The following is a 14,004-nucleotide window of genomic DNA, read 5'->3' on the forward strand; positions in this document are numbered from 1 at the left end:
TTTTCTTGTCTTTTTCTCACTGAATTCTAGCTTCTTATATACAATAGGTATTAACTCTTTCTTTGTCATTTGTTGAAAATTTTATTATTTGTAACTTTTTTTAAATCAAAATTTAGAATCTTTGTGTTACTAGAATTTTTAAGCTTTTTGTTTGTTTCTGAAATTCATTGTTTAAGCAATGTCTTTTTCCAGAACTTTTACGAGATTTTTTCTTACTCATAAATAAAAATGATTGCTTATTTTTCTCCTGGGTAAGTGTCACATGTTTCTCATTGACTGGGAAACACCATCTTTATGATGTAGTTGTTTAAATATATATGTATATATATATACATATGTATACACATATATTTATACGTATATATATATGTATATATATTTACATACCAGCTTGCGTTTTTGTGTGAAACTGTATATTTGTGTCTGTTCTAATATATTCTATATAATTCTGTTAATCTATTTGTTTTGTCACCAGTATCACCATCACTTAACTTACATTAGCTTTACAATATCTTTGATGCTGTGGAAGAACAATTTCTTTTTTAGAATTTTCCTGATTCTTTTTATTTGTTTGTTTTCCAAAAAGAATTTGAGATCATTTTATCAAGATCCAACAAAAGTATTGGAATTTTAATTAAGATTATACTCATTTTATTTGGGGAGAACTGATATGTTTACAACTATGAATCTTCACATTCACGAATACAGTGTATCTTTCATTTATTTATACTTTCTTTTATGTTCATCAGTATAGGCTTTTTCATATAGGTCCCAGATACTTCTTGTTAAGTTTACTTGTGGTTTTATTTATTTTGTTTTTGCTGTTATAAATGGGATCTTTTCCTGTTTTTTTCTACTTCTTGTTGGTAAATAGAAAAAAAATACTAGTTTTTGGTATTTATTTTGTTACTAGCCTTTTTAGTGAACTCTTTATTATTTCTAACAGTGTGTTAAATTTACTAAGTATACAATAATCATATTTGCTTGAAGAAATGAAAAAGAAAGAAAACTGTGTGCCGGGTTTTTGAATCATTCTATCTCTTGTTTCTTTTCTTGATATATTACATTAACAAAAACTTCCAGAACAGACCTACATAGCAGTGGTCTTATCAGGCATCCTTACAATCCTTAGTGAAAAGAGGAGAGATGAGCCAAGACTTGACTGAGGTGAAGGAATGAACCATGAGGAATCTGGAGAAAGAGGTTTCTAGGCAGAGAACAGCCAGTGCAAAGGCCTTGAGGAGAGAGTGTGGCTGGATGTTTGGGGAATAACAAGCAGACCAGTGTGGCTAGAGAGGGGTGATTGAGAAGAGACTGGTAGAAGAAAAGATCGTAGGGGGAATAAGGGAGTGCAATCGTGTAAAGCCTACGAGCAATTGTAAAGACTAATATTTACTAACATTGAGCCTTCTTTGTTACTCTTTTAGAATTACTGTGTCATAGTGAGTTATTCTTTAAGCATTGCACCTGTGGTTAAGAACTGTATTTATTTAAAAAAAAAGTGCTGTGTCCTCAGTCGCTTCAGTCGTATCTAACTCTGCAACCGCATGGACTGTAGCCTGCCAGGTTCCTTTGTCCGTGGGATTCTCTAGACAAAATTACTAGATTGGGTTGCCATTTTCTTCTCCTATAAAAAAATAATAGATCTATTTTTTAAGTTAATATCTGCAACTGATACAGTATTCACTGATGTGCTCTAGTGTTTAAATAGTTGAGTAACTTTTTTCATAGTCAATACAAACACATTCTTACCCCAGTTACTATGATTATGAATGTGGAAACTTCTACCTAACTTTCATGATGTTTTCTTGTGTAATGTCTGTTTTACTGTTGGGCAGAGCATTTAATCAGCAAAATATCAGATCCTAAAAGCTGAAATTATTTTAAGCAACAGCATCCACAGCAAAGTGTAGATTATACTTTGTGCTTTGTTTCAGTTCAGTTCAGTTCAGTCACTCGGTCGTGTCCGACTTTGCGACCCCATGGATTGCAGCACACCAGGCCTCCCTGTCCATCACCAACTCCCGGAGTTTACTCAAACTCATGTCCATTGAGTCGGAGATGCCATCCAATCATCTTATCCTCTGTCATCCCCTTCTCCTCCTGCTCTCAATCCCCCCCAGCATCAAGGTCTTTTCCAATGAGTCAGCTCTTCACATCAGGTGGCCAAAGTATTGGAGTTTCAGCTTCGGCATCAGTGCTTCCAGTGAACACCCAGGACTGATCTCCTTTAGGATGGACTGGTTGGATCTCCTTGCAGTCGAAGGGACTCTCAAGAGTCTTCTCCAACACCATAGTTCAAAAGCATCAATTCTTCAGCACTCAGCTTTCTTTATGGCCCAACTCTCACATTCATACATGACTACTGGAAAAACCATAGCCTTGACTGGATGGACCTTGGTTGGCAAAGTAATAATCTCTGCTTTTTAGTATGCTGTCTAAGTTGGTCATAACTATCCTTCCAAGGACCAAGCGTCTTTTAATTTCATGGTTGCAGTCACCATCTGCAGTGATTTTGGAGCCCCAAAAAATAGTCTGTCGTTGTTTCCTCATCTATTTGCCATGATGTGATGGGACCAGATGCCGTGACCTTAGTTTTCTGAATGTTGAGCTTTAAGCCAACTTTTTCACTCTCCTCTTTCACTTTCATCAAGAGGCTCTTTAGTTCTTCTTCACTTTCTGCCATAAGGGTGGTGTCATCTGCATATCTGAGGTTATTGATATTTCTCCCGGCAATCTTAATTCCAGCTGTGCTTCATCCAGCCCAGCATTTCTCATGATGTACTCTACATTTAAGTTAAATAAGCAGGGTGACAATATACAGCCTTGATGTACCCCTTTTCCTATTTGAAACCAGTCTGTTGTTCCATGACCAATTCTAACTGTTGCTTCCTGACCTGCATACAGATTTCTCAAGAGGCAGGTCAGGTGGTCTGGTACTCCCATCTCTTGAAGAATTTTCCACAGTTTATTGTGATCCACACAGTCAAAGGCTTTGGCATAGTCAATAAAGCAGAAATAGATGTTTTTCCGGAACTCTTTTGCTTTTTCAATGATCCCATGAATACTGGCAATTTGATCTCCGGTTCCTCTGCCTTTTCTAAAACCAGCTTGAACATCTGAAAGTTCATGGTTCATGTATTGCTGAAGCCTGACTTGGAGAATTTTGAGCATTACTAAAAATTCTTTGTTTACTTGAACCCAGACACTAATTTCACATCCTCAGTCATTCTCAATTTTCAAGTTATTTTGGTAGAAAAATACCTAAGGGTGTCCAAGTGGCAAGAGTAGTGAAGAGTCCCAAATAATGGCTATGCTGGAAACTGACCTAGTTGACCAGATAAGTTAACTGATTGGGAAAACTACAAGTTCTATTGACAGCTCAAATATCCCAGGAGAAATAAGACAGGGAAGAAACAAGCAAAATCTTTATTGCTGAAAAAGGTAAAATTAACCAGAGTGTTGGCACTGTTATAAATTAAAAATTTGCAAAAGAGCTATATTTTCTGACAAAGCGTGGCTGTTTGATTCTAGAATATAACTTTATAGATGCACACAGATATTTTCATTTTGTTTGTAGTCAGAGGAAGGAACAAGATGAGAAAGAGAAATTTGAACCTTCTACCCCTTTCTTTTTATTGTTTGTAGCCCCTTGAGATCCCTGGGTAATTTAGCAGATATAGCCAGTAGTTTCTTTTTGTAAGTAAGTCTTTTTGTTTGTTTGTTTTTATCATGGATGTCCAGGCTACTATGAGTGTAAGATAGTGCCTCAATTCAAACCTGACTCAGAGATAAGTTCAAAAATATCTTTTTAATTTACAGTTTTGCATCTCTTTTAGTATCTTTCCAATTCTGATTCCTGCCCATACTTTTGCAACAAAAGAAAGATGAGAGAAATCTCTAATGATAATTTATTCTGTGAGATGACCTCATCTTGTGACCCTATCAGTATCTTCAGGGTTATAGTTGGAATATTTATACAGTAGTAGATATGGTTTTAAAAAGTCAGACTGTGAAAAATAATTTAAGAAATGAGTTGTGATAACAGGAAGAACAAAAGGAACAGCGAGAAACACATTCCACAAATAGGTGGTCTTGAAAAGCTTTTTTAGTAGTAAAATTAATAACTTGGTAGATGGAACTGGATGGATCCTAAATCCTTTGACCCCTTAGTTACAATAAAATAGAAGGTCTGATAATATTAGACCCCATGTAGTTCCTACAGCCAAACTTATTGCCATTTTCAGCTTGTGAGTCAGCATATCATAGGCATCTGTTCTTTCTTAGCCTTCCTAACTTGAGCTTCTCCAAAGTCCTGCTTCTTTCTTCTATTACCCTTTTCCCTACTTGCCAATTCTATTATGCATTAAATGTTTTCATCACAGATCCTAAGTAAATTTAAAAATTAATGTTACTGTAATCTTTCTGTAGTAATTGATTCTCTGGGACTTTTTAGGTCTTGATTAAAAGAGGAAAATGTATGAGAAGATAGAGTGTAAAACAGAAAGTAGGAATGAAGAGTACACCAATAATGAGTTAAAAAAAAGAAGTAAAAAGACCTCAAAGTGGATAATTTACATAGAATTTTAGGGAAGAGAAAAATTTCAGCTGTACCTTTCTTATAGATCTTTTAAATAGTTGTCTAATTTTCATTTGGTGTATTTAGATTTCATTTTTTCAGATTTCATGTTTTATGGTAAAACATTCCAATTAAGTGACAGTATGTCTAATATCTTTCTTTAATTATTATTTTCCCTTTTAAGAAAGAAGACGTGAGTTCAGTGATAATTTTAGGTCTTATTGATAGCCATAATAGAACACCTTAACTTCTGAGTCCTTAAGATAAGGCTTTTCTGAATTTGAGTAATAAATTTGCTTGTCTTATCTTAAACTTCCTTAGTTTAATAGGTAATATTTTCTCCATTTTTGGTTTTCATTGCAGGTTTGACTACAAATTGTGGTAGAAACAGAATCAGAATTTAGGAATTTTGATTCTGAAAGGCATATTACATAAAATACCTAATTGGATTAACCCAAAATTTATCCAACCTGATGTTTGGTCTTAAAGCATTTTTGTTGGCATTGATGGCTATTGTTCATAAGTGCAACTCTGAGAGTTAGGAATATACTACGAAGGTCTGTCTGGTCAAGGCTATGGTTTTTCCAGTGGTCATGTATGGATGTGAGAGTTGGACTGTGAAGAAAGCTGAGCGCCGAAAAATTGATGCTTTTGAACTGTGGTGTTGGAGAAGACTCCTGAGAGTCCCTTCGACTGCAAGGAGATCCAACCAGTCCATCCTAAAGGAGATCAGTCCTGGGTGTTCATTGGAAGGACTGATGCTGAAGCTGAAACTCTTTGGCCACCTCATGCGAAGAGTTGACTCATTAGAAAAGACCTTGATGCTGGGAGGGATTGGGGGCAGGAGGAGAAGGGGACGACAGAGGATGAGATGGCTGGATGGCATCACTGACTCGATGGACATGAGTTTGAGTAAACTCCGGGAGTTGGTGATGGACAGGGAGGCCTGGCATGCTGAGATTCATGGGGTTGCAAAGAGTTGGACACGACTGAGTGACTGAACTGAACTGAACTGAACTGAACCTTTTATCAGTGAGTTCTCATAGACCTAGTGTTTGGTAATTTTTCTGTCTCTTATATTTGTACACTTTCAACTTATACTGTTGTCAGAGACTGAAGTCCTGTTTTAGTTCTAAAAGTTTCTTTATATTACTGTGAAATAGTTCTAGTATTTCCATAATAGGACCATGATTTAGAAGCAGTAAAGTCAGAAGAACTGAATTTTAGTCCTGGGTTTTCCCCTAATTAATTATATAACCTTTGTTAAGGTATTAACTTCTTTGGAACTCATTTTACTCTCATTTATATAATATATATTAAATAGCTTAGCAGTATTTTCTTATTTGAAATAAATGTGATAGAATTCATGATCATAGCTTTGCTCACCATTGTTACCAGTTTGTATATGATTTTATAGATCAAAACATATGTTTTCTAATTTCTGTCTTCTCAGACAGTAAAATATTAACTGCCCCATTCTCCCCTCCCCCAATTTTGAGAGTATTTCTGAATCCCTTTGGTCATGTAAGTTGTACCTTTCTAATCTTTCTTTATTGATGATAGAGTTGATGAAATCAGCACTAAGTGCTGAAGGTATTGGCAGATGTGCTGTGATATTATATAAATGTAAAATCATATTTTCTGTTTTATTTCAGCTGTTTTTTTTTTAATGCCAGTATTTGTAGGGCTTTTTAGCCATATCATTTCAAAATGTCTTTTAGGCCAACCCTTTGGGTCTGGACCAGACTATTCCTAGCTCTTTACTATTCAATATCTTCTGGGACAGAGATTTCACAACCTGTCTCTCACCTTGAAGAAGCTCTTATAGCTAACATAAATCTTGCTTTCTGCAATTTAAGTTTGGATTTATTTCTTTTTTCTTTTCTCTGTGGAGATGGGAACAGCCCCAAACTTGAAGTGATGCTTTCTTATGAGGGCCAGTACTGAATGTAGTGGAAGGATTATTTCCAATCTGGCATCATTTTTAGCTTTTACATATTAAAGCTTCCTGACTTTCATTTCAATATTCATGGTCTCAAGAGATGCTATTCTTTATAGCCCAAATGAAATAACAGTTACATATCTAATATTAATGTTTATTATATCTTTTGCTAGTTAGAACCAAATGAGGTACTAAAATAAAAAATGAGTTCTCAAAACCCATATGAGAACTTTAACAGATCTGTGTTTTATTGGGTATAACTATAGTCATGGGAGTGGATTTTTGCCTTTGGTTTCTAGATTTGATCTCATTATTTTACTAGTCATATTGTATACATGATTTCTTTATCCATATTTTCTAGTGATAAGACTAAAAACTTGTTCTTTAAAACGAGCTGTCTTAAAGCAAATTTCAGTGTGTGTCATAGCTTAGTAGCTTAGTGCCTAAGCTACCAAATGTACTAGATATCAGGAAAAATGCATTCTCTGCCCTTGATGCACCCATAGTTTTATTAGGGGAAGAGATTATAAGAATTTTAAAGCACTTATGAAATAATTTAAGATAGAGCATATAAAGTGAGATGTTTAATGTGAATTTTATTTTGCATCTTAAAGGTTGATATAAAAAATTTCATCTATACAGATCTCTTCTATTAACTAAGATACCCTGAAATGTCTAATTGTTTCATTCTGATTCCCCCCTTTTTTTTTTTGCTTTAAAGGTTCAGCAGTTTTCTGAAAAAGCCTTCTTCTTACAGCTTTTGAAAACGCATGAAAATGCCTTAGAAAGACAGCGCAATGAAATTACAAACCAAAGGAATATGCTTCTCCAAACCTTTGTACGTCTCCATCCACTTGGAAAAGTTTATTTTACTAATTGTATCAAAAATTTGTATAAAAATATGCTTAGATATACATTTAGAAAAATTATCCATATGCATATTGGCAGGTAGTCCTGTTGAGATATGAAAAATTATTAAGTGCTATTTTAAACCAATTGGTAGAGTAATATAGTTTGAAAGAATTAAATTGTCAGGATGCAGTATGGAAATTATTTGCAATTGTACTAAGCATAAAAGAAACATTGAAACTGAGTTGAATTGCTCAGGCTTCAAGGTCTTGGTTTTAATGTTTTTGAAAGGCACAGAGGTTCAAACCTGCAGCAAATTAATGGATGTGGGAGCAAAGATAGATTTTGTTTATTTTTTTTTATCATAAATCACAGCAAACAGACTCAGTAGCTTTAAATGACAAGAACAGCTTAAGAATATAATCTGTAACTAATTGACTTTTCAAAAAAATACATTTTAAACTTAAAAATGTATATCCAGAGTCAGAGTCAACAGAATCAACCACCAAATGGTTATGAATGGCATGGCAAGTTTCCAGCTGTAGCTCTTAATTAGTTCTGTTTCTTGGAAAAAAATTGGAAAACACAGTAATGTTTAGGTTCTACCATTGTCAAAAACTTTAGGTTCTAGGATTGTTTAAAGTTTCTGGAAATTCTTATTTCTACTTCATGTTGATATTTTATGAAATTTAAACTGTTATTTAGAACTATATTTGAAATGACCATGTAATTTTACCTTGTCTACATTTTTTTTTTTTTTTTTTTTCCCTTGTCTACATTTTAAAAGATTTTCTTGGAATTTGCAATCAAAGGACAGTAATTCCTTTGAGTGTAGACCTGCATTTTCAACTTTGGTCATTTAATTCTTTTCCATCCAGTTGCAATGTAATTCCTTTGAGTATAGATTTTCATTTTCAACTTTGATCATTTAGTTATTGTACCACCAATTTTGCAATGACAAAATGGCATATATGGCTCTAAGTTTAATACACAGACACATACATAATGATGGGTGGTAAAATTTCTACCTAAATAATTCTCTTAAAATATTAAGGATAAATCTTTCACATGAAAATAGTTGGTTGTTATCATGTAATAACCTCAATTTTTAAATTAATATTGCTGGAGGAATATAGCATTTTAGTACCAGGGATATAATTTTCTGTTTCGTTCCCAGTATTTCCAAATGATTGAATTTTAATCATTAAAGAAGAATATTGTTGCAGTTAACACCTATATTTGGTCCTTTGTTTCCATTTTTCAGGAGGCTACAAAGAGAAGAGTTACAGAGGAGGAAGAAAAATTTATTAAGGAAATTACAGACTTCAATAATGAATATGAATTAACAAAGAAACGAGAGCTCTTGATGAAACAAAATGTCAAGATTCAAATATCTGACTTAGAAAACCAGGCAAACATTCTTAAAATGGGTATGAAAACATAGTACCACCTCATTTATCTGGCATTAATGAAGATAACTTATTTTGAATTAATGAATTTTCCAGAAATTTTACATTTTCATAAGTAAATTGGGTTATTGCATTGCTGTTCTTTTACTTTTATCTTAATTATATATCTCTTTTACTGTGAGCTGTCTCAGGTTCTTTGGGTATGAAAACATAGTACCACCTCATTTATCTGGCATTAATGAAGATAACTTATTTTGAATTAATGAATTTTCCAGAAATTTTACATTTTCATAAGTAAATTGGGTTACTGCATTGCTGTTCTTTTACTTTTATCTTAATTATATATCTCTTTTACTGTGAGCTGTCTCAGGTTCTTTAGAAGTAGGTGTGACATGATCATTGGTCATTTATTTAATAACCAAATTCTGTTTACTATCTGTTATATATTAGGCACCCTCCTAGGTCCTGGAGGTATAATTAAAATGTGGGGGGATGAAATATATAGGCAGATATTTATAGTACATTGTGATAGAAACTATATAGGTGATATTGTTGCTGTGATCTTTATTTTACCATCAACACAGTTTAAACTAGGAAACACTGTTACACAGTGGAGAGGGGAGAATTCCATTTCAGAAACACTAGTATGCAGGTAATTGCAGTCTGTAATAAGATCCTGAACTAAAGAAATTATCAAAGAGAGGCTCAGTGGTGAAGAATCCGTCTGTCAGTGCGAGAGACACGGGTTTGATCCCTGGTCAGGGAAAATCCCATATGCGGCAGAGCAGCTAAGCCCTATGTTCTGCAACTGTTGAGCCCATGTGCCTCCCCTGCTGAAGCCCACACGACCTAGAGCTTGTACTGCGCAGAAAGAGAAGCCACCACAATGAGAAACCTGCCCACCTAAGAGTAGCACCCGCTCACTGCAACTAGAGAAAACCCTGCACAATGATGAGACCCAGTACAGCCATAAATAAATGAAATTATTAAAGAAAAAACTAGAAGTTACCAAGAGAGGAGAAGACAAAGAGATTTTTAGGAAGAATGACAGATGTATCACTGACTAAACAGATATAACGAAAGTCAAGCATGAACCACAGTTTTCAAACTTAAGAGATTGGGTAGAATATGGTACCAGGAGGAAGAGCAGAGATGGAGGTGAACTATAGCCTTTTCTGGACAAAAAACTTAAGTTTTGTTTTGATGTTTTTAGTTGGAGATGTCTATGGGATAAACAGGTAGAAATGCCCAAGTAGCAGGTTAAAATTTGGTTTTGAAACTGATAGAAGAGATCAAGCTAGAACATTAGTTGTGGGATTCCAGATAAGTTGCTAACATAATTCAAAGGGAATATGTAGAGGGAACATAAAGGGGTAGCAAAGACCAAAGGCAGAAAAAGGAAAAGCATAGCATTTAAAGAAAGAAAGAGAATAATGAGACAGAGATGTCAAAGAGGGCAAGAGGAGAACCAGCAGAGAGTAATATGTGATTTGGGACAAGATGCTTAAGTTTTATTTGCTTCAGTTTCTTCATCTATGAAGATGGAGGATAATGATAATGACCTTAACAGGATTGTTGTAATTACTCATGAAATAATATTTAATTACATAGAATGCTACCTGGATCATAATTAAACCCTTGAAACCTAGGCATTATACTTTTTAATTAGCTTAATTTCATAGATGAAGAAAATGAGGCTCTCAGAGATAAGTTGCTTTGGGTAGAGAGTATAGGGCAGAAGTTCTTAAGGCATACATATAAGCATACATCTTATAGGCATACATCTGGAAAGTTATATATATGATGATCAGAAAGGAGCACAATACAAAAACCTAGAACTAGAGAAAATGTATTAAAAACTATTTTTAGATATTGAGGACAAGAGATTGTCCAAGACTATGATTCCTAAGAGAAGAAAAACACATGAAGCATGATTGCCCTAAGCTTTTACCTGGTTGCAGTTTTTTGACAACAGGAGAGAGAGAGGGAACTTAAACAAAACACAGTGGCCTGATTGAGTCGAGGATACAAAGACTGGGGTTCAGGGAGGCTGAGTTAGCTGAAATTTTCAGGACAACCTACTAAGAGGAAAAGAACTGCACAGACAAAACCTCCAGAAATCTACATAGAGGTTGCTTTGAGTCTTTGGCTATATATTATTCTTTGCCTACATAGGGGAAAATCCTCTAGACTGAATAAAGAAAAACTGCTGGGGAATCATAAGCTCAACAATTCTGTGAGCTCACACAGGACTGAGAGACATTCATGTTCCATCCTTTAAGAATAGAAAGAGCTCATTAAACAGAAGAATCCTGCCTTAATAGTTGGATTCAATTAGCCTTTGACCTAAGGCTATTCTGGACGCATTCTAAATCTTAAAGGTTTGAACCTAATTATGTTACCTAACTGCATGCTGAATAGCAGGTATCAACATGCTTGAGGGGAAGAGAGCAAAATTCAAACATCAACAAAATAGTAAGCAAAATGTCTAGTATCCAACCAAAAATCACTATATCTATGAAAAAGGAATTGTATCTCATGCCAAAAAGGAAATTAGGTCAACAGAAACATCTCCAGAAATCATAGAGATAATGAAATTCACAGAGAAAGACTTTTAAAATTGATATTATAAAAATATTCAAGACCATGAATATAATAGAAATAAAAGATATAAAATAATAAAGAATTCAAAAAACTATTTGGCGAGATCCAACATCCTTTCATGATAAACACAGTCAATAAACTAGACATAAAAGGGACCATTCTCAATCTGATGAAGAGTATCTATGAAAAACCCTGGTGAATGTTATTTATGATGGAAGGATGAGAATTTCTCATCTAAAATCAGGAAAAGATGAAGATATTCATCCACTCCTAATACTTGTATTCAGCATTTTACTAGAGACTTTAGCCTGGGCAGTCAGGCAAGAAAAAAATACAAGACATCTAGATGGGAAATGAAGTAGTAAAACTATCTCTATTTGAACATAGCATGATCTTGTGTTTAGAAATCCTAAGGAATCCATAGGAAAACTATTTGAGCTAATAGGTTCAGCAAGGTGGCAGGTTATTAGATCAATATACACAAGCCAAATGGACAGTTTGTAAATTAACATTCAATTTGCAATCAAAAAAGAGTAAAACACATTTAACAACAGTTTAAGACTTGTATACAAAAACTACAAAAAACATTGTTGAAAGAAATTAAAGAAGACCTAAATAAAGGGAAAGTCATCCCAAGCTGATGGATTGGAAAATCTAATATTGTTAAACAGTACTCCCAAAAGTATATTGACCATACATTGCTTACATTTTTACTACACAAGAAAAAGTTAATCATTCTTGACAGACATTAGGCAAAGCCAAAAACAGTTAAAATATGTTTTTTTGGTTTTTTTGCATATTTATTTCTAGAAATGAAATCAATGGAACATGATAGTGACCTGTTAAATGAACTTCAAAAACAAAAGAGTGAATTAATACAAGAATTATTTACTTTGCAGAGGAAGCTTAAAGGTATTACATATATGAGTTACTTTGCTGATGAATATAGTTATATACCTATCATTTGTTGTTCAGTTGCTAAGTTGTTGTGTCCAACTCTTTGTGACCCCTTGGACTGTAGCACACTAGGCCCTCCTATCCTTCACCGTCTCTTGGAGTCCGCTAAATTCATGTTCATTGAGCCAGTGATGCTATCCGTCTATCTCATCCCCTGCTGCCCACTTCTCCTTTTGCCTTCAGTCTTTCCCAGCAGCAGGGTCTTTTCCAGTGAGTCAGTTCATATCAGGTGGCCAAAGTACTGAAGTTTCATCTTTAGCATCAGTCATTTCAGTGAATATTCAGGGTTGATTTCTTTTAGGATTGACTGGTTTGATCTCTTTGCAGTCCAAGGGGCTCACAAGAGTCTTCTCTATTATAGGTTAATATTATTCTTTCAAAATGTATTTACTCATTGGGATATAGGTGACGTAAAAAGGGAATTTTATTGATGTGAAAAAGAAATAGGTAAAGCACTAAATTGACTAAGTGTTGAATCTGGTTATTTTTAATTTCATAAATTTTAAGATCTTTCTTTGTGTCTTTAATTGCTACATTTAAGTAGAAAAATAAAAATCATTCGTACATGTATTTTACATGAAACACCAAAATTTAGAGCATTGTTTTTATGAATGAAGAAAGATAACCTTTATATTTAATTTTTTAAAGAGTATAAGAATTTTCTTAATTGTTTAGGTTTTGAAGATAAAAAAAATGGAGCCATTTGTACTACTAAATACCTAGAGGCAGAAAAAATAAAAATCAGTAAAAAACCTCAAAATGATGCTGAATGCTTAAGGTAAGAATTGCCTATTATACTTTGATATAAAGTCTGGTAATTTTTCAAGTTGTTAAGTAGATTTCAGCATAAAGCCAAATGTATAATTATTTCAAGATCATTTAAGATGTTATTTCCTTCTATGTGTATTCTGAAATATGTTAATAAGCAAATGCTTTACTGGCTAAAAACACATAAGTTTTAAATTGTATCAGGTTGATAATATTGAAATCAGTCTTATCTTTTCCTATTCCTCAAGAACTCTTGAGTTATTCACATCCTAAAAGATAAAATGTAGAATCATTTCCACAACTCTTTTTTCTATTATCCCTAAGTTTTTGGAGTGAAATGACTGAAGTTACCTTTTATGGTCCTTCTAGATTTCAGGGGAAGAAATCACAGTCTACTACGTAACTTGAAGTCTATCCTTCTGGTTTTGTGCCTAAAGACTGAAAATACATTTTCTCTATGGAATATTTAGATGTTTTCTGTGTATTTGGATAATGAAAGAATGGCTGAGGTCTGAAATGACCAAAGGGGAACATCTCCCCCAGTTTATTAATTTCATTGTTATTTATTAATAATTCAGTGTTAACATTTGCTGGCTTAATTTTAAAGAGCTTCCTATACTTTCTACGTTTCATGTAAGAAACAGAAACCTCATTACTGAATCTATGAAGAGGCATATGAAGTCTTTCACATAAATCATACAGGAAATATGTCCACTAGAGCTGAACAAATGCTTCATATTAGCAGTGTATTGCCTTAGGCCATCATTTTAGTAGATTGTGAGAAAATATTTGCAATTTAATTTTATGTTAAGTTTTATAAGCGTGAAATATCAATCTCTTGGGTGATATGTTTGATACAGAATGAGTTTCTGTAATGACAGTCTGCTCATTGATTT

General features: G+C 33.9%; 1 protein-coding gene across 4 annotated transcripts in view; it reads left to right on the forward strand.

Annotated features, from left to right (window-relative positions):
• Positions 1–14,004, forward strand: part of CCDC172 (coiled-coil domain containing 172) — a 54,210-nt gene that overhangs the window by 22,121 nt on the left and 18,085 nt on the right. For 3 of the 4 annotated variants that reach the window (XM_020897141.2, XM_020897144.2, XM_020897143.2), the window contains exons 4-7: positions 7,243–7,359; positions 8,635–8,800; positions 12,194–12,295; positions 13,016–13,118. In XM_020897141.2, the coding sequence (XP_020752800.2) occupies positions 7,243–7,359; positions 8,635–8,800; positions 12,194–12,295; positions 13,016–13,118 (488 nt within the window). The remainder of the gene's footprint in view (positions 1–7,242; positions 7,360–8,634; positions 8,801–12,193; positions 12,296–13,015; positions 13,119–14,004) is intronic. The other variant, XM_020897147.2, reaches the window with a different exon arrangement.

Source organism: Odocoileus virginianus, chromosome 7 (assembly GCF_023699985.2).
Source record: "Odocoileus virginianus isolate 20LAN1187 ecotype Illinois chromosome 7, Ovbor_1.2, whole genome shotgun sequence".
Classification (NCBI taxonomy): Eukaryota; Metazoa; Chordata; class Mammalia; order Artiodactyla; family Cervidae; genus Odocoileus; species Odocoileus virginianus.